Here is a 13,051-nt window from a genome sequence, read left to right as displayed (position 1 = left end):
TTCTCGACGGCTGGAAGTCAGAATCATATTAATCTGGTAGAGAGCATGGGAGTCATACATTCACACAATCAGACTCAACTCGATAAGTCGTCTTCAGCCGGAGGGGGTTGCAAATCAGAGCATTTGCCTTGAACCCCACAAAACAGCAAAATAGGAAGAGTGGGCAATAACAATGCAAGAGACAGAAACCATTTATCTTTTTTTTGTCGGTTTTGTTTTTGTCTTCTATTGAGAGCTGGTTCCTAGGATCCCTGATCCAAGCAACCAAACTGTAAGAAATAAATACATGTTAGTAAGGTAAATGCACACAAACAAACAGAGTTCTAGACTTCAAAAGTACAATCTCCTGTACCAGCAGTTGGGTTTGCGCAATTTATATACAGTAATTTATAATATGGTTCTATTGAGACCTGCCCTTCTGCAAGTTATGGCCTTACCTGTACTCATGTTGCACTTAGAGCCAAGAGCAGAATGACTACTGATAGCTTTACAAAGTACCCTTTATTAAAGGGATACTGTCATGGGATTTTTTTTTCCAAAATGAATCAGTTAATAGTGCTGCTCCAGCAGAATGCTGCACTGAAATCCATTTCTCAAAAGAGCAAACAGATTTTTTTATATTCAATTTTGAAATCTGACATGGGGCTAGACATATTGTCAATTTCCCAGCTGCCCCAAGTCATGTGACTTGTGCTCTGATAAACTTCAATCACTCTTTACTGCTGTACTGCAAGTTGGATTGATATCACCCCCCTCCCTTCCCCCCCAGCAGCCAAACAAAAGAACAATGAGAAGGTAACCAGATAGCAGCTCCCTAACACAAGATAACAGCTGTCTGGTAGATTTAAGAACAACACTCAATAGTAAAAACCCATGTCCCACTGAGACTCCTTCAGTTACATTGAGAAGGAAAAACAGCAGCCTGCCAGAAAGCATTTCTCTCCTAAAGTGCAGGCACAAGTCACATGACCAGGGGCAGCTGGGAAATTGACAAAATGTCTAGCCCCATGTCAGATTTCAAAATTGAATATAAAAAAATCTGTTTGCTCTTTTGAGAAATTGATTTCAGTGCAGAATTCTGCTGTAGTAGCACTATTAACTGATGCGTTTTAAAAAAACATGTTTTCCGATGACAGGATCCCTTAAGTGTCCTTTTTGAGTGTGTATAACGTTTAAAGAGTTGCCTTTCTTTGTCCTTCAGGACTTGCAGGCTTGGATGCTAAGTCAAGTGGCCGGCTTGGGACAAGAGCTATGATCTACTACATGTCCACTACCATCATTGCTGCTATTTTGGGCGTTATTTTGGTTTTGGCCATTCACCCGGGAGACCCCAAGCTCAAAAAGCAACTTGGGAAGGGACAAGAGAACGACGAGGTCTCCAGCCTGGATGCTTTTCTAGATCTGATCCGGAACCTGTTTCCAGAGAACCTGGTGCAGGCTTGTTTCCAGCAGGTAGGAAGCTTTCCTGCTTCTGATTCCAGGGAAAGGCACGCAAACAGCAACCTGAAATGCAAACTGCTGGCTGTTGCTAGGGTGATAGTCTTTCCAGTGAGACAACGTGTTTGCTTGAGAATGTAAAATAATATCAAATAACATAAATAAAGGTGTGAAGATTTACTAAAATGGGGCTTCCCAGTTGGAGTATTGAAGGCTGGATGGGGCCTACCAATGGAGTTTTTGGCCTCTGCTTAGTAGATAGGGATGTAGCGAACTGTTCTGCGGCGAACTTGTTCGCGCGAACATCGGCTGTTCGCGTCCGCCGCAAGTTCGCGAACGTCGCGCGACGTTCGCCAATAGGCGTTCGCGTCAAAATCGTTCGACCATTCGACCATTCGGTCGCTAAAATCGAACGATTTTCGTTCGATTCGAACGAAAATCGTTCGATCGAACGATTAAAAATCGTTCGATCGTTCGAATCGAACGATTTTCGGATGTTCGAAGTTCGCGAACTGTTCGCATTTTTTGCCGGTGTTCGCGAACGGCGTTCGCGAACACATACTCGGCGGTTCGCTACATCCCTATTAGTAGACTGTCCAAATGTTCCATAGATTTCTCTAAATAAGACCATCATTTTAATATTCCATTTGGCTTCAGAATATTGGCCACAATATATATATATATAAAAGGTTGAAGCACATACTATATATATATATATATATATATATATATATATATATATATATATATATATATATATATATATATATATATATATATATATATATATATATATATATATATATATATATATATATAATATACATTTCTAGAAACTTCCTTCTTAAGAATATCCATTGCATCTCCATGTATATTCAGGAAACTCACTCAAAACTCACTCCACTCTGCTCTCTCCCTGCTTAAAGATCCAGACAGTTACCAAGAGGGTGGTAGTTGAAGTTCCCACAGAGGAACCTTCCAATGTGACAGACTCGGCCTTCGCCCTGATGAATGACACGGTGTCGGCCACAACAGAAGAGATCAAGAAGAAGCTGGAGTATAAAGATGGCATGAATGTCCTGGGTATGTATGGACCTCAATCACCATTGTTACAGGGTGTAGTCATTGTGACTTTATTGGAACTAGAGAAAAGGGCGCCCAATATCATGTAAGTCTGGTATGAATAGGGTAGGCTCTAATCTGTCCCCCCCCCTGTTTCACACTCTCTCCTGTATTCTATTATACTCCATGCTTGGTCTTGGATTTTTATACTTTATTAACTCTTCCAGTTCCAGTCCCTTTGTTTTGCACCCCATCTTCTGCAGCATGTCAACTATTTTCCAGTCCCTTAGTTGTTTTTCATAATTTCCCAGTGCAATGAAGCATGTTGTGCTCTACTTCTTCCAGGTCCTCAAGAATTAGGCTCCTGTACTTCCATTACTCTCCAGTTCCTATTGGCCTTTTGCTCTACTCTGTCTAACTTTTCACTCCGGTCTCCGTTTGTTCATACAAAACTGCATCTAAATTTGCATTCAGGTTCTTTCATTGAGCACCACTGTCTTCAGGGGTCCACCAAACATGCCCCCACACATAATACTGCAAAGCAGTTATAGGATGGAAGGGTGAAAGAATGCAGGTATAGAAGGTCCAGATGGAGACAACAGTGCAAGGGTGTTTTCAGAGTTGCATTCAACAACAGCTAAAGGGCCATTAAAAGAGTCATTCTAGTTATACTGATAACAGGGCCCAGCCTCATAAGAGAGGCAGTCACATAAAATAGTCTCCACCAATTAGAAAGAGATGACCAACAAGATAAACAATAACCAGTTCTTCATGACATTGCCACTTATTTGGACTGGCACAATACTGTCATATTAAGTTTATCTATGTCAGGCCAAGCTGTGTCTATGACTGACCCCAAGGCATTCTGAATGGCCTTCGTGTATCATACAGATGTGCAATAATAAAATAGTCGAGCTTGTCATTGTCACAGTGGAATCCGGATAAATCCAGAAAGCCCAATTGTTTAGGCAACAGCCATCATCGCATTGCTAACCTTTGCCCTTGTCTTTCTGCAGGTGTAATTGGTTTCTTCATTGCCTTCGGTATTGCGATGGGAAAGATGGGGGAGCAAGCCAGGCTCATGGTGGAGTTTTTCAACATCTTGAATGAGATAGTGATGAAACTGGTGACAATGATTATGTGGTAAGTCTTTGTGGGATTGACTTCATTTCTGTGGCACCTATATTTGTTTTCAAATGCCAAAATATCATATTTACACATAAAGCGTGAGACAGGTGTAAGCTAAAGTTGCCCATACGTCCATAGGACCGTTTGTTTGGCCAGGGGTATAATGCCGTTTTCAACCAATGGGATTTTCCAGTCTTTACAATGAATATATTCTGTAACTCCAATCAAATATCAATTGGGGAAGCCCTTTTTTTCAACCCACACATGTGCATTTTTTAACAGCGTTCTTGGTCAATAGCGACAATATATTTAGACCCCTCTAAGGCTTAAGCCAGTTTTCAGATGATATTAAGTTTTTTATAACTATTGTTTTGTTCAAACTAATTTTTGCAGCAATTCTGTAAACACCCAACAGACATAATCATGAAGAAATATACTAATAGATCCAAACAAACGCATAACTGGGAACTTGTGGACCCACCTGCCAACCACAGATGCTGGGCCCCAGTCACCCACACTTCAACTCTACATGTAAATAAGGTGTATTGGTTGAGAGGGGGATGCTGCTGGTGGTCTGGCATAGGGATCAGGGTGTGGGAGTTGTGGATGTTCATGGGAATGGGAAGTTAACGTAACTTACAAGTCCCCATCTGTTTGCTCTAGTGTAGTAACCCTTATCAGCCAATCATCTATTTACTTTCAACATATGACAATAAATGCTACCTGCTGATTGGCTGCCAAAGGTGAACAGACCTATAGCATTCTTTGCACCTTTTATTACATTACCCCAACAGTAACCCCAAAGAATAAAAATTGTATTGTTGCCAACTTTAATTTTAAACACAAACTTCCCTTTCAGTACATACATAGTTTCAAAATGCCTTCACTGTAAAAATTTGCAAATCTGTTCTTGAACAATATACAGATATGCCTCTGCTTGGCCCCGATTCAGTACAAATGTATGTGTCTGTGTCTACGTTGTGACTGGAGTCGGCAACACCCCCATCTGGCCTGTTCCCAAGCAAAAAACATCTACAGGGAAAGCCAATCTTCTGTTATTTCTCACTTCATATGGAAACCACAGGATTGTGTTTGGAGAGACAGGAATGAGCCAGGAGAAGTGATGGAATAGAAGCAGGTGGACTGCAGCCATAGGAAGGAAAACTTGGTTTTAACTTGCAAACTAGAAGAATCTAAACTTTCAAGAAAATTGTCCTAATCAGCTAGTTTTTTTTCTCTGGAAGATGTAGGACCATGAGCAGTTGGATGTCTTTGAGCCACTGTAAATAATCAATTTGTGTTTCTTAATATTTATTAAGGTACTCACCTTTGGGTATTGCCTGCCTCATCTGTGGGAAGATTATTGCCATTAAAGACTTGGAGCTGGTTGCTAGACAACTGGGAATGTACATGGTGACCGTCATCGTTGGCCTCATTATTCATGGAGCCATCTTCTTGCCGCTGATCTACTTTGTAATAACCAGGAAGAGCCCCTTCCCCTTCCTGGCTGGCATCTTCCAGGCTTGGATAACAGCTCTGGGCACAGCTTCCAGGTATATCATTTGGTTTATTTCTTGCTTTGGCACATACTGAATTACTCTATGGGCTATGTGTAACCAGTATTTATCTATCTAGTCATTACAGGGCAAAACAAGCTTAGGAACCCAGATCTTCGGGATCTCAGGGATATATATATTCATATTCTAACACATTCAGGGGACCTGACTGTTGTACCTGTTTTGTCTGTTGTAGTGCTGGGACTCTACCCGTCACCTTCCGATGCCTGGAGGAGAATCTGGGTATCGACAAGAGGGTGACAAGGTTTGTCCTTCCTGTTGGAGCCACGATAAACATGGATGGCACTGCTCTGTATGAGGCTGTGGCTGCCATTTTTATTGCACAGATGAATGGAGTGATCCTGGATGGTGGGCAGATTGTTACAGTGAGGTGAGTGGACAAATACTAATACATAGGAAGATACGTACATTCGAAATTAAATAAGATTGACACTGAATGTTCCGCAGTTGCCTTCTTTACTGGAAAACCTTATCATAGACATACCTTTCGAAAATACGATGTGGCTAATGGCGGAGCGCTTCCCTTGTACGCCAACTCCTGCTAAGCCGCTGCTCTCGCGATAGATCGGCTCCTTCTTGCCGGCTTCAACTACATACCACTGATACCGCTGCGGAGCGCCGTTCAAAGCAATGTCGGAGTCTGGCGAGTTAATATCAAATTACTGGCTTTATTATGCGCATTAAAATTGTTAGGGAGGGGGGTTTACATCTAACGCGTTTCGTGTCAGTAAACCTGACACTTCATCAGAGTAATTAGTGCATGCCCGTGTAGGTGCTTAAATAGTGACACATATGCATATCATTAATAAATTAAAGATGAAAAACATTCTTGTGAAACAACAACAACTACTAATTTTAAGAATTTAGTTGTTGTTTCACAAGAATGTTTTTCATCTTTAATTTATTAATGATATGCATATGTGTCACTATTTAAGCACCTACACGGGCATGCACTAATTACTCTGATGAAGTGTCAGGTTTACTGACACGAAACGCGTTAGATGTAAACCCCCCTCCCTAACAATTTTAATGCGCATAATAAAGCCAGTAATTTGATATTAACTCGCCACACTCCGACATTGCTTTGAACGGCGCTCCGCAGCGGTATCAGTGGTACATAGACATACCTTTGCCTACATTTGCCTTTCTGTCTGTTTAACCATGTTGTTTATGGTTTGTTCCTAAGCCTGACAGCCACATTGGCTAGTGTCGGAGCAGCCAGCATCCCCAGTGCTGGTCTGGTCACCATGCTTCTGATCCTGACGGCTGTAGGCCTTCCCACACAGGACATCAGCCTGCTTGTTGCTGTAGATTGGCTCTTGTAAGTATCCTCTAAAAAATGAGATTTGCTGGTTTCAGCAAAGTTGCTGTGCACCCTAAGCTGGTCAGCATGGACTTCTCCATGTTGCATGGGGTTATAAATGCTTTATATTATCATTATTCATAATCGTGTGTGAAGGGTGTCTAGGGCCACTGGGAACTGCAGTTCAGAAACAAAACGAGGTGTATTATGTACATCCCTAGGCAACAGATTAACAGAACTGAGCCAATTAAAAAGGCACGGGTCAAGGCAATCTGTAACTTTGAATGGATCTGCTTAGCCATTCTTCACTAACTCTTCTGACCTTTCACGTGTTTTAGATGTCAAGGCTTACTCAAGGACTGACCTTCTACCTTAAAAGGTACCAGATCACACTTTATTTCCTGAAGCTTTAACTGCTGCTTCAGTTCTAATTTAAAGTTAGAGCAAAGTCCTTTGACATCTCCACCTCAAACTGAAGTTTATCAAATTTAACGGAGATGTGGACTTTGGACTTTTTTAGTTTAGACTTTTTTAGTTTAGAATTTCTTTAAGTTTAGATACCTCCTAGATGATCTTTTACATCATGGGTTAGTTATATTCTGTTGGAGAAAGAGTAGACTGTGCAGGTCATGGCAAAGGTGATGACCATAGAGCTGGACAGTTGGTCACCAACCAGTATTCTTTACCCTTGTGAGAACTTAGAAAACTCCTTTTGTCACCCAAACCCAGGGACCGCATGAGGACTTCTGTCAACGTTGTAGGCGATTCCTTTGGTGCCGGTATAGTCTACCATCTGTCCAAGGCCGAACTGGAGAGTCTGGACAAGCAGCATGCACATCAAGACATTGAAATGACCAAGACACAATCCATTTATGATGACATGAAGAATCACAGGGAGAACAACTCCAACCAGTGCATTTATGCAGCTCACAATTCTGTCGCAGTAGATGACTGCAAGGTACCATTCACCTTTATGGATATCGAGACCTGTATATAGGACTGCATGCTTTGCATGTGCATGTACTGTGTATTCTCTTATCGGTTTGTCTTTTTTTTAATCATTATATTCGGAGTGTTGTAACAAACCCAGCTCACCCCTAATATAGTGACCAAACCTTGCAGGTGTACAGTATCACCTGCTATGTACAGTTGCCAAGAGTAAGCCTCATGGTATATACAGTGATACAGTGTATCATGGAATCGTATTGGCGGTCTGCAAAATATTCTGGAAGGGCTGCTCACAAAGATGGAAGATTCTCAGATTTTGTTTTGTGAAGGGCTGTTTTTTAAAAGTTTGGATGCGTGAGTGAGCAGTCAAGGACACCAACTGTTTTTCAATTATTAAGGGTGGTCCCAGAGGTATTCGGCTGAAAATAACAAAACGGGGTGGAACCTTTTTAATTTACCAATACGTTATCAAAACATATAAGTAAGTTAAAGTTTTATTAACAGAATACAGAACTTCCTATGGAAGTCCTCGAATACTTCCTTTTTAATAGATCGGAGCAAAAATACATTTTATTTTCAAGTTCGTACATTCTATATAACTAATATTACTGTTCTTTCTTATAATGCTTAAGGCCTTGTAGATATCACTATGAAATATGCAGGTGTATCTGTTTGTTTATTTTTATGTATTGTGAGGCTAAGTTGCTTGGATACAGAGAGAAAGAGAGAGATAGAAAGGGAGATTTTATGAATGGAACATACATTATGAAGGCATATTTGGCTGTGGGCAGCACAGAACATTTCTTCCACCTACATTTGTATTCAAACAAATTGGTGGGAGATGCCATCCATTTTCCCTTGGCACAACAGTAAACAGTAGCAGCTTAGGTAACTGTGTGCCCAGAACACCCTTAGACAATACAGTATAAGGGTATAGTTTACTGTGCATAGTGCACAATATGTGAGGGTGCTATTAATAAGTACATATAGTATAAAATGTGTTTGTTGTAGACATGGGGTCACTTCCAGTAGAGTGGGGAGAGCCTATCCTAATTGGCATCTTATTGTTCCCCGCACATGTGGTATTCCAAAATTCATGGCATAAAACCAGGACTTTTCTGGCCATTGGACACGCAATACCAGACTTCCTTGGGACGACAGGATTTTGTCACTTTGGATTTCTGTGGCAAACTCAGAGGGATTCAAACCTCCCTACAGGAGGCTTCATACAAGGAGAAGCTTCACAGGTCACAGGATGAAATTATTCTTGTGCAGAAACCCATATTTCTGTTAACTAAAGCACAACAATAATGTATTTTTACAAAGCACTGTTATTGTCAAAGGGAAAGTTCAGCTGAAAAACTATAAATGATGCAAGCTGCCATGTCTTTTGCACTTTCCAAGGCTATTGGATTGGTGGGCAACATGTTGCTTGCCAGGGGCACTCCGCCAATGAGGCGAGTTGAAGCACTCAAAAATGCCACTTCTGGGGCGAGTTGAGGCACTCAAAAATGCCGCTCCTGGTAACTAAGAGCCGAATTTCTGGTTTTCAACCCGGAAGTTCTGCTCTTCTGGTGCAGATAGTGCTCTCTGCACTTGCGACATGGACCACCCCCGACCCCTGTCTGGCGTTTAATGTGAGTGACGTGGGGCATCAAAAACTAAGGCCGCCTCGGGTGGCAAATTGGGCAGGATCGCCCCTGTTGCTTGCAATCCACTGGTTGGGGAACACAATTTCGCCTCTTTTTAAAATCCTTTTGTTAGTATTGTTTATAAAAAGATCTTTTAACTGTCAACTTGGCAATGACCTGTATTATATTTGGGGTATAGCTGCTTAACCTGCATTCATGTATATACTTTTCTTTTGTATGATGATTTCCATGTTTACAAGTGTGTCTTTCTTTGTGTACGGCATGCACTTTCCAGCCCTACAGGAATGCTTTTGAAATGTATGTTGTAATGTTTCCATGACCGAATGCTCTCATATGTACAGTATTTCCATCACGTCGTGTACCAGTCGTGTGTCTAAGGGTTTGCTCCCACATGGCGGATTCTTAGCTCGCAAGGTAAGGCCCAGGCGGCTTAATAAGGAGACAAAGTAGAGATAAGCTGATGCTGCATTGCAGGGGCCTCCAAGCACAAAAATTGACCTACTAATGAAGGAAGAAATTTTTATGGTGCTCTTCAATAAGGGAAGGTGTCTACACAATGGGATTCTTGGCAAGTAAAAGTGGGTCAGGATGACATTAAAGGGGAGATTTAAATTATTGGTTCCTAGCAATGAAGACAATCATTAGAGCACAATAAAAAAATAGTGTGTTCTGCAAAGCCATTGTAATAAGTACATTGGGAGTCGGTGCCCTACTTACCATGCCATGTTCAAATTACACATTATCAGGACTACAATGAAATAGTTCTGTGGGGGGGGGGGCCATACATGGTTCCACCCTTTGATGACCCCTGGGTTGCTAAAACATAACACCTGCAGGCTAATTGTAATGGGATTATAACACAATAGGAGGGCTATGAGAGGTGGTAAGGAAGGCATACCTTGAGAATACTATACAAGAATTCTGTGATGCCTGTCTGTACACTGCCTAAAGGTGGCCATACACGGGCCGATAAAAGCTGCCGACAGACCGTGTCGGCAGCTTATTGGCCAGTGTATGGGGGCCCCACGACGGGCTTCACCGATCGAGATCTGGCCGAAAGTCGGCCAGATCTCGATCGGATGGGACAGAAAATCCCGTCGGATCGCGGCCGCATCTATTCGTTGATGCGGTCCCGCGATCCGACCGCCCGTTTGGGCATCGTTAGGATCCGATCGTTGGGCCCTAGGGCCCACGATCGGATCAGCCGATATTGCCCACCTCAAGGTGGGCATATCGGAGGGAGATCCGCTCGTTTGGCGACATCGCCAAACGAGCGGATCTCTCCATGTATGGGCACCTTAATTAACCTGTGTATTTAGGCAACACAGATGTTATTTTTTTATTTTGCAAGATTTTTATTTATTAGAATTCTTAGGGCTTCACCAATCCAACCCCTGTTTCGCATGTAGAGAAGAAGCCTTGTTGTTTTAGATAAAAAGAGGAAATCCCGGCAATGCAGAATCATTTTTCAGAGGGCTCTTGATATGATCAGCTGACCTTAAATAGTCATGATAATGAGCTTGAGCCTAAGATGGTCTTTTCCTATATCTGCTGTGGGCGCTTATAGAGCAGCAGTCTGCATGTTATTGCTGCTTCTGGTTATTGCTGTGCCTGCTCTGTATTTGCATGATTCCTGTTTGTATCTTTCTCTGCCTTTGCATTATAGGCATTCCAATAAAGATACTATTCAAGATAGTGAATTCCCAGCATCCTCCTGCAGCTCAATATATTTCAGAGGCATGCTGGGAAACTGTAGTGCATTAAGAGCCAATATTTAATTCCCTTTAAATACTCAACATGCTTCTGTCTGCCTCAACAGAAGACCATTAAAAAGGGGCCAACTGCATGCACTATAGGCACCCATAGGGTTTATATTCCTTCCATTTTGGGCTGGCGGTAACCATGTTGATTTTCAGGTCACGCTGGCAAACAATGGCAAAACTGCCGACTTAAACGCTGTAGTGGAAGAGCCACTGGACGGGTGAGAGAAATGAGGAACCTCAGCTGATCTTCATGAAGACACTTAACATACCGTTTACGACATGACTGTCTCATTACTAACCCAGCACAAACCCATTTATAGCCACACTACAGAGAAACCTTCGGACATGGACTTCCAATTTTATGTACATTGTGGGTGGGGAGACAAGGCCAACATTGACTTGGTCCTGGGGGTACAGAGCGGGTGAGCGTATGTCTCCTCGTAGGGACTCAGGTAAAAAACATTTGTCGCCTTGGAAGGGCAACGTTCAGTGTTCTTACATTCCGTTCTTTGGTCTCCTGTACGAGGTGAGATGATGTAGCCTTCAGTCTCTAGGATCTCACGTCATGATAGTGTTACATTTTAGCTCTACTTTTATTGGATACTCTGTGAATATTCCTTGTCCCTATTGGCTGCTGCTGCTGCATTCTGAGTTCCGTGACTCACAATTGGTGCAAACTCAGTGCATTGTTGGTGAAGCTACAAGATGGAGACGTAGTTGCACCAGCAACGCACTGAAGCTGTCGTCATGGAAATGTGGATTCATCTTTGACTAGATATGTCGGTGATGTAGTTGGTTTTAGAGTTATGTACAAATTAGGATTTTCTTATTCTTTCAGGGAATTCAAGACAAATAGATTTTCCTAAAAAAAAAACATAACCCATGTGGCTATAAACGTTTCTTAGGATGAATAGATAGTTCAGTCTCTGTTAGCCGACATTAGGAGGTGATTTTCAAGTGTCAATAGTGTAAATACTAGGTAGGCCATGAGAGAGAGAGGCAGTTGGTGAATAAAATCAATGGCGGCCTTCTAGACGTAGACACCCCAACACTCCACTGACAAATGAGGCTCTAAGGTCTGAATTAGAGGCCTCTGTGGATAATAAAAGAAAGCCTCAGCCTCTCAGTGTTTACAAGCTAAGACGTCCTGGAGACAGTTGCCATGACGATTCTGTCCTACCTGACTTCCTGTTTGTACACAGACCTTAGAAATTATGCTGTATTCAATACTTAAACATTACAGCCCTAACCACATTGTGAAATGACCTCAGCACACACACAACCCCACGTTCCTTCCCATGTCCCTATTAAAAAGGAAATGCCGCCTGCCACTGCCAGTTTTTCTCATAGCGACCCTGCGTCGGTCCATGCAGTTTGTTTACCATGTGGAACAGTTTGTGGGGGGGGGTCAGATCCCCTAACCCCTGTTGTTACTGAGTTTAAAATGAGCACAGAGAGAAACCACTGAAACATTTGGAAATGCTTTTAGCAGACAAATAAACAAGTAGTAGGGGAATTCCTCCTATTCAACAGAATAATTGACTTTAAAGAGAAAATTAGAATCTGAATGCTACAGCTAGTGGGCACTGGCAGGTTCATCAGAGGCATCTTCATCATGTAGATTACATTTTTCTTCTAAATATATATATATATATATATATATGTGCATGAGTCAGGGCCCTTTACACCCTGGGATCCCCACAACCATTGCAGGGTCTGCTTCCCCTTTACAGCCCTGTGATCTCCACAGTCATTGCAGGATCTGCTCACCCTTTACACCCCTGAGATCCCCACAACCATTGCAGGGTCTGCTTCCGCTTTACACTCCTGGGATGGCCTAAGCCTTTACAGGGTTAGTCTGCTTACCCCCCCCTTTTTTTTTTAAAGAAATACTTATCCTTTAAAACATGCAATGGGTACAGATATAGATTTCTTAGTTCCAATGGAATCTCCTAGACCTTTTGACAAAAGAGAGGATAAAGCACAATAGTGTGAGCACAAAAGAAAGTCAATGCAAAGCACAGAACTGAAGCACATACAGAGAAGTCTGTCTGTCCCAATAACGTCATTTTCATTCCATGAACACCTTGCTCAGGGCCTTGTTTACTTACCATAGGGAATACTTATTTACATGCAGTGCTACTAGTACAGTATATAATACACATTGCAACCACCTCCCCA

At 42.1% G+C, this 13,051-nt stretch overlaps 1 protein-coding gene across 2 annotated transcripts in view; it reads left to right on the top strand.

Annotated features, from left to right (window-relative positions):
• slc1a2.S (solute carrier family 1 member 2 S homeolog) overlaps positions 1–12,781 on the top strand; it is a 54,534-nt gene extending 41,753 nt beyond the window's left edge. For both annotated transcript variants that reach the window (XM_041560975.1, XM_041560974.1), the window contains exons 4-11: positions 1,202–1,452; positions 2,364–2,520; positions 3,516–3,642; positions 4,947–5,180; positions 5,380–5,574; positions 6,391–6,525; positions 7,237–7,465; positions 11,024–12,781. In XM_041560975.1, the coding sequence (XP_041416909.1) occupies positions 1,202–1,452; positions 2,364–2,520; positions 3,516–3,642; positions 4,947–5,180; positions 5,380–5,574; positions 6,391–6,525; positions 7,237–7,465; positions 11,024–11,092 (1,397 nt within the window). In that variant the 3' untranslated portion in view covers positions 11,093–12,781. The remainder of the gene's footprint in view (positions 1–1,201; positions 1,453–2,363; positions 2,521–3,515; positions 3,643–4,946; positions 5,181–5,379; positions 5,575–6,390; positions 6,526–7,236; positions 7,466–11,023) is intronic.
• Positions 12,782–13,051: the final 270 nt, after the last annotated feature.

Source organism: Xenopus laevis, chromosome 4S (assembly GCF_017654675.1).
Source record: "Xenopus laevis strain J_2021 chromosome 4S, Xenopus_laevis_v10.1, whole genome shotgun sequence".
Taxonomy (NCBI): Eukaryota; Metazoa; Chordata; class Amphibia; order Anura; family Pipidae; genus Xenopus; species Xenopus laevis.
The sequence above is the reverse complement of the archived record's forward strand: the minus strand, read 5'-3'. Positions and strand labels throughout refer to the sequence as shown.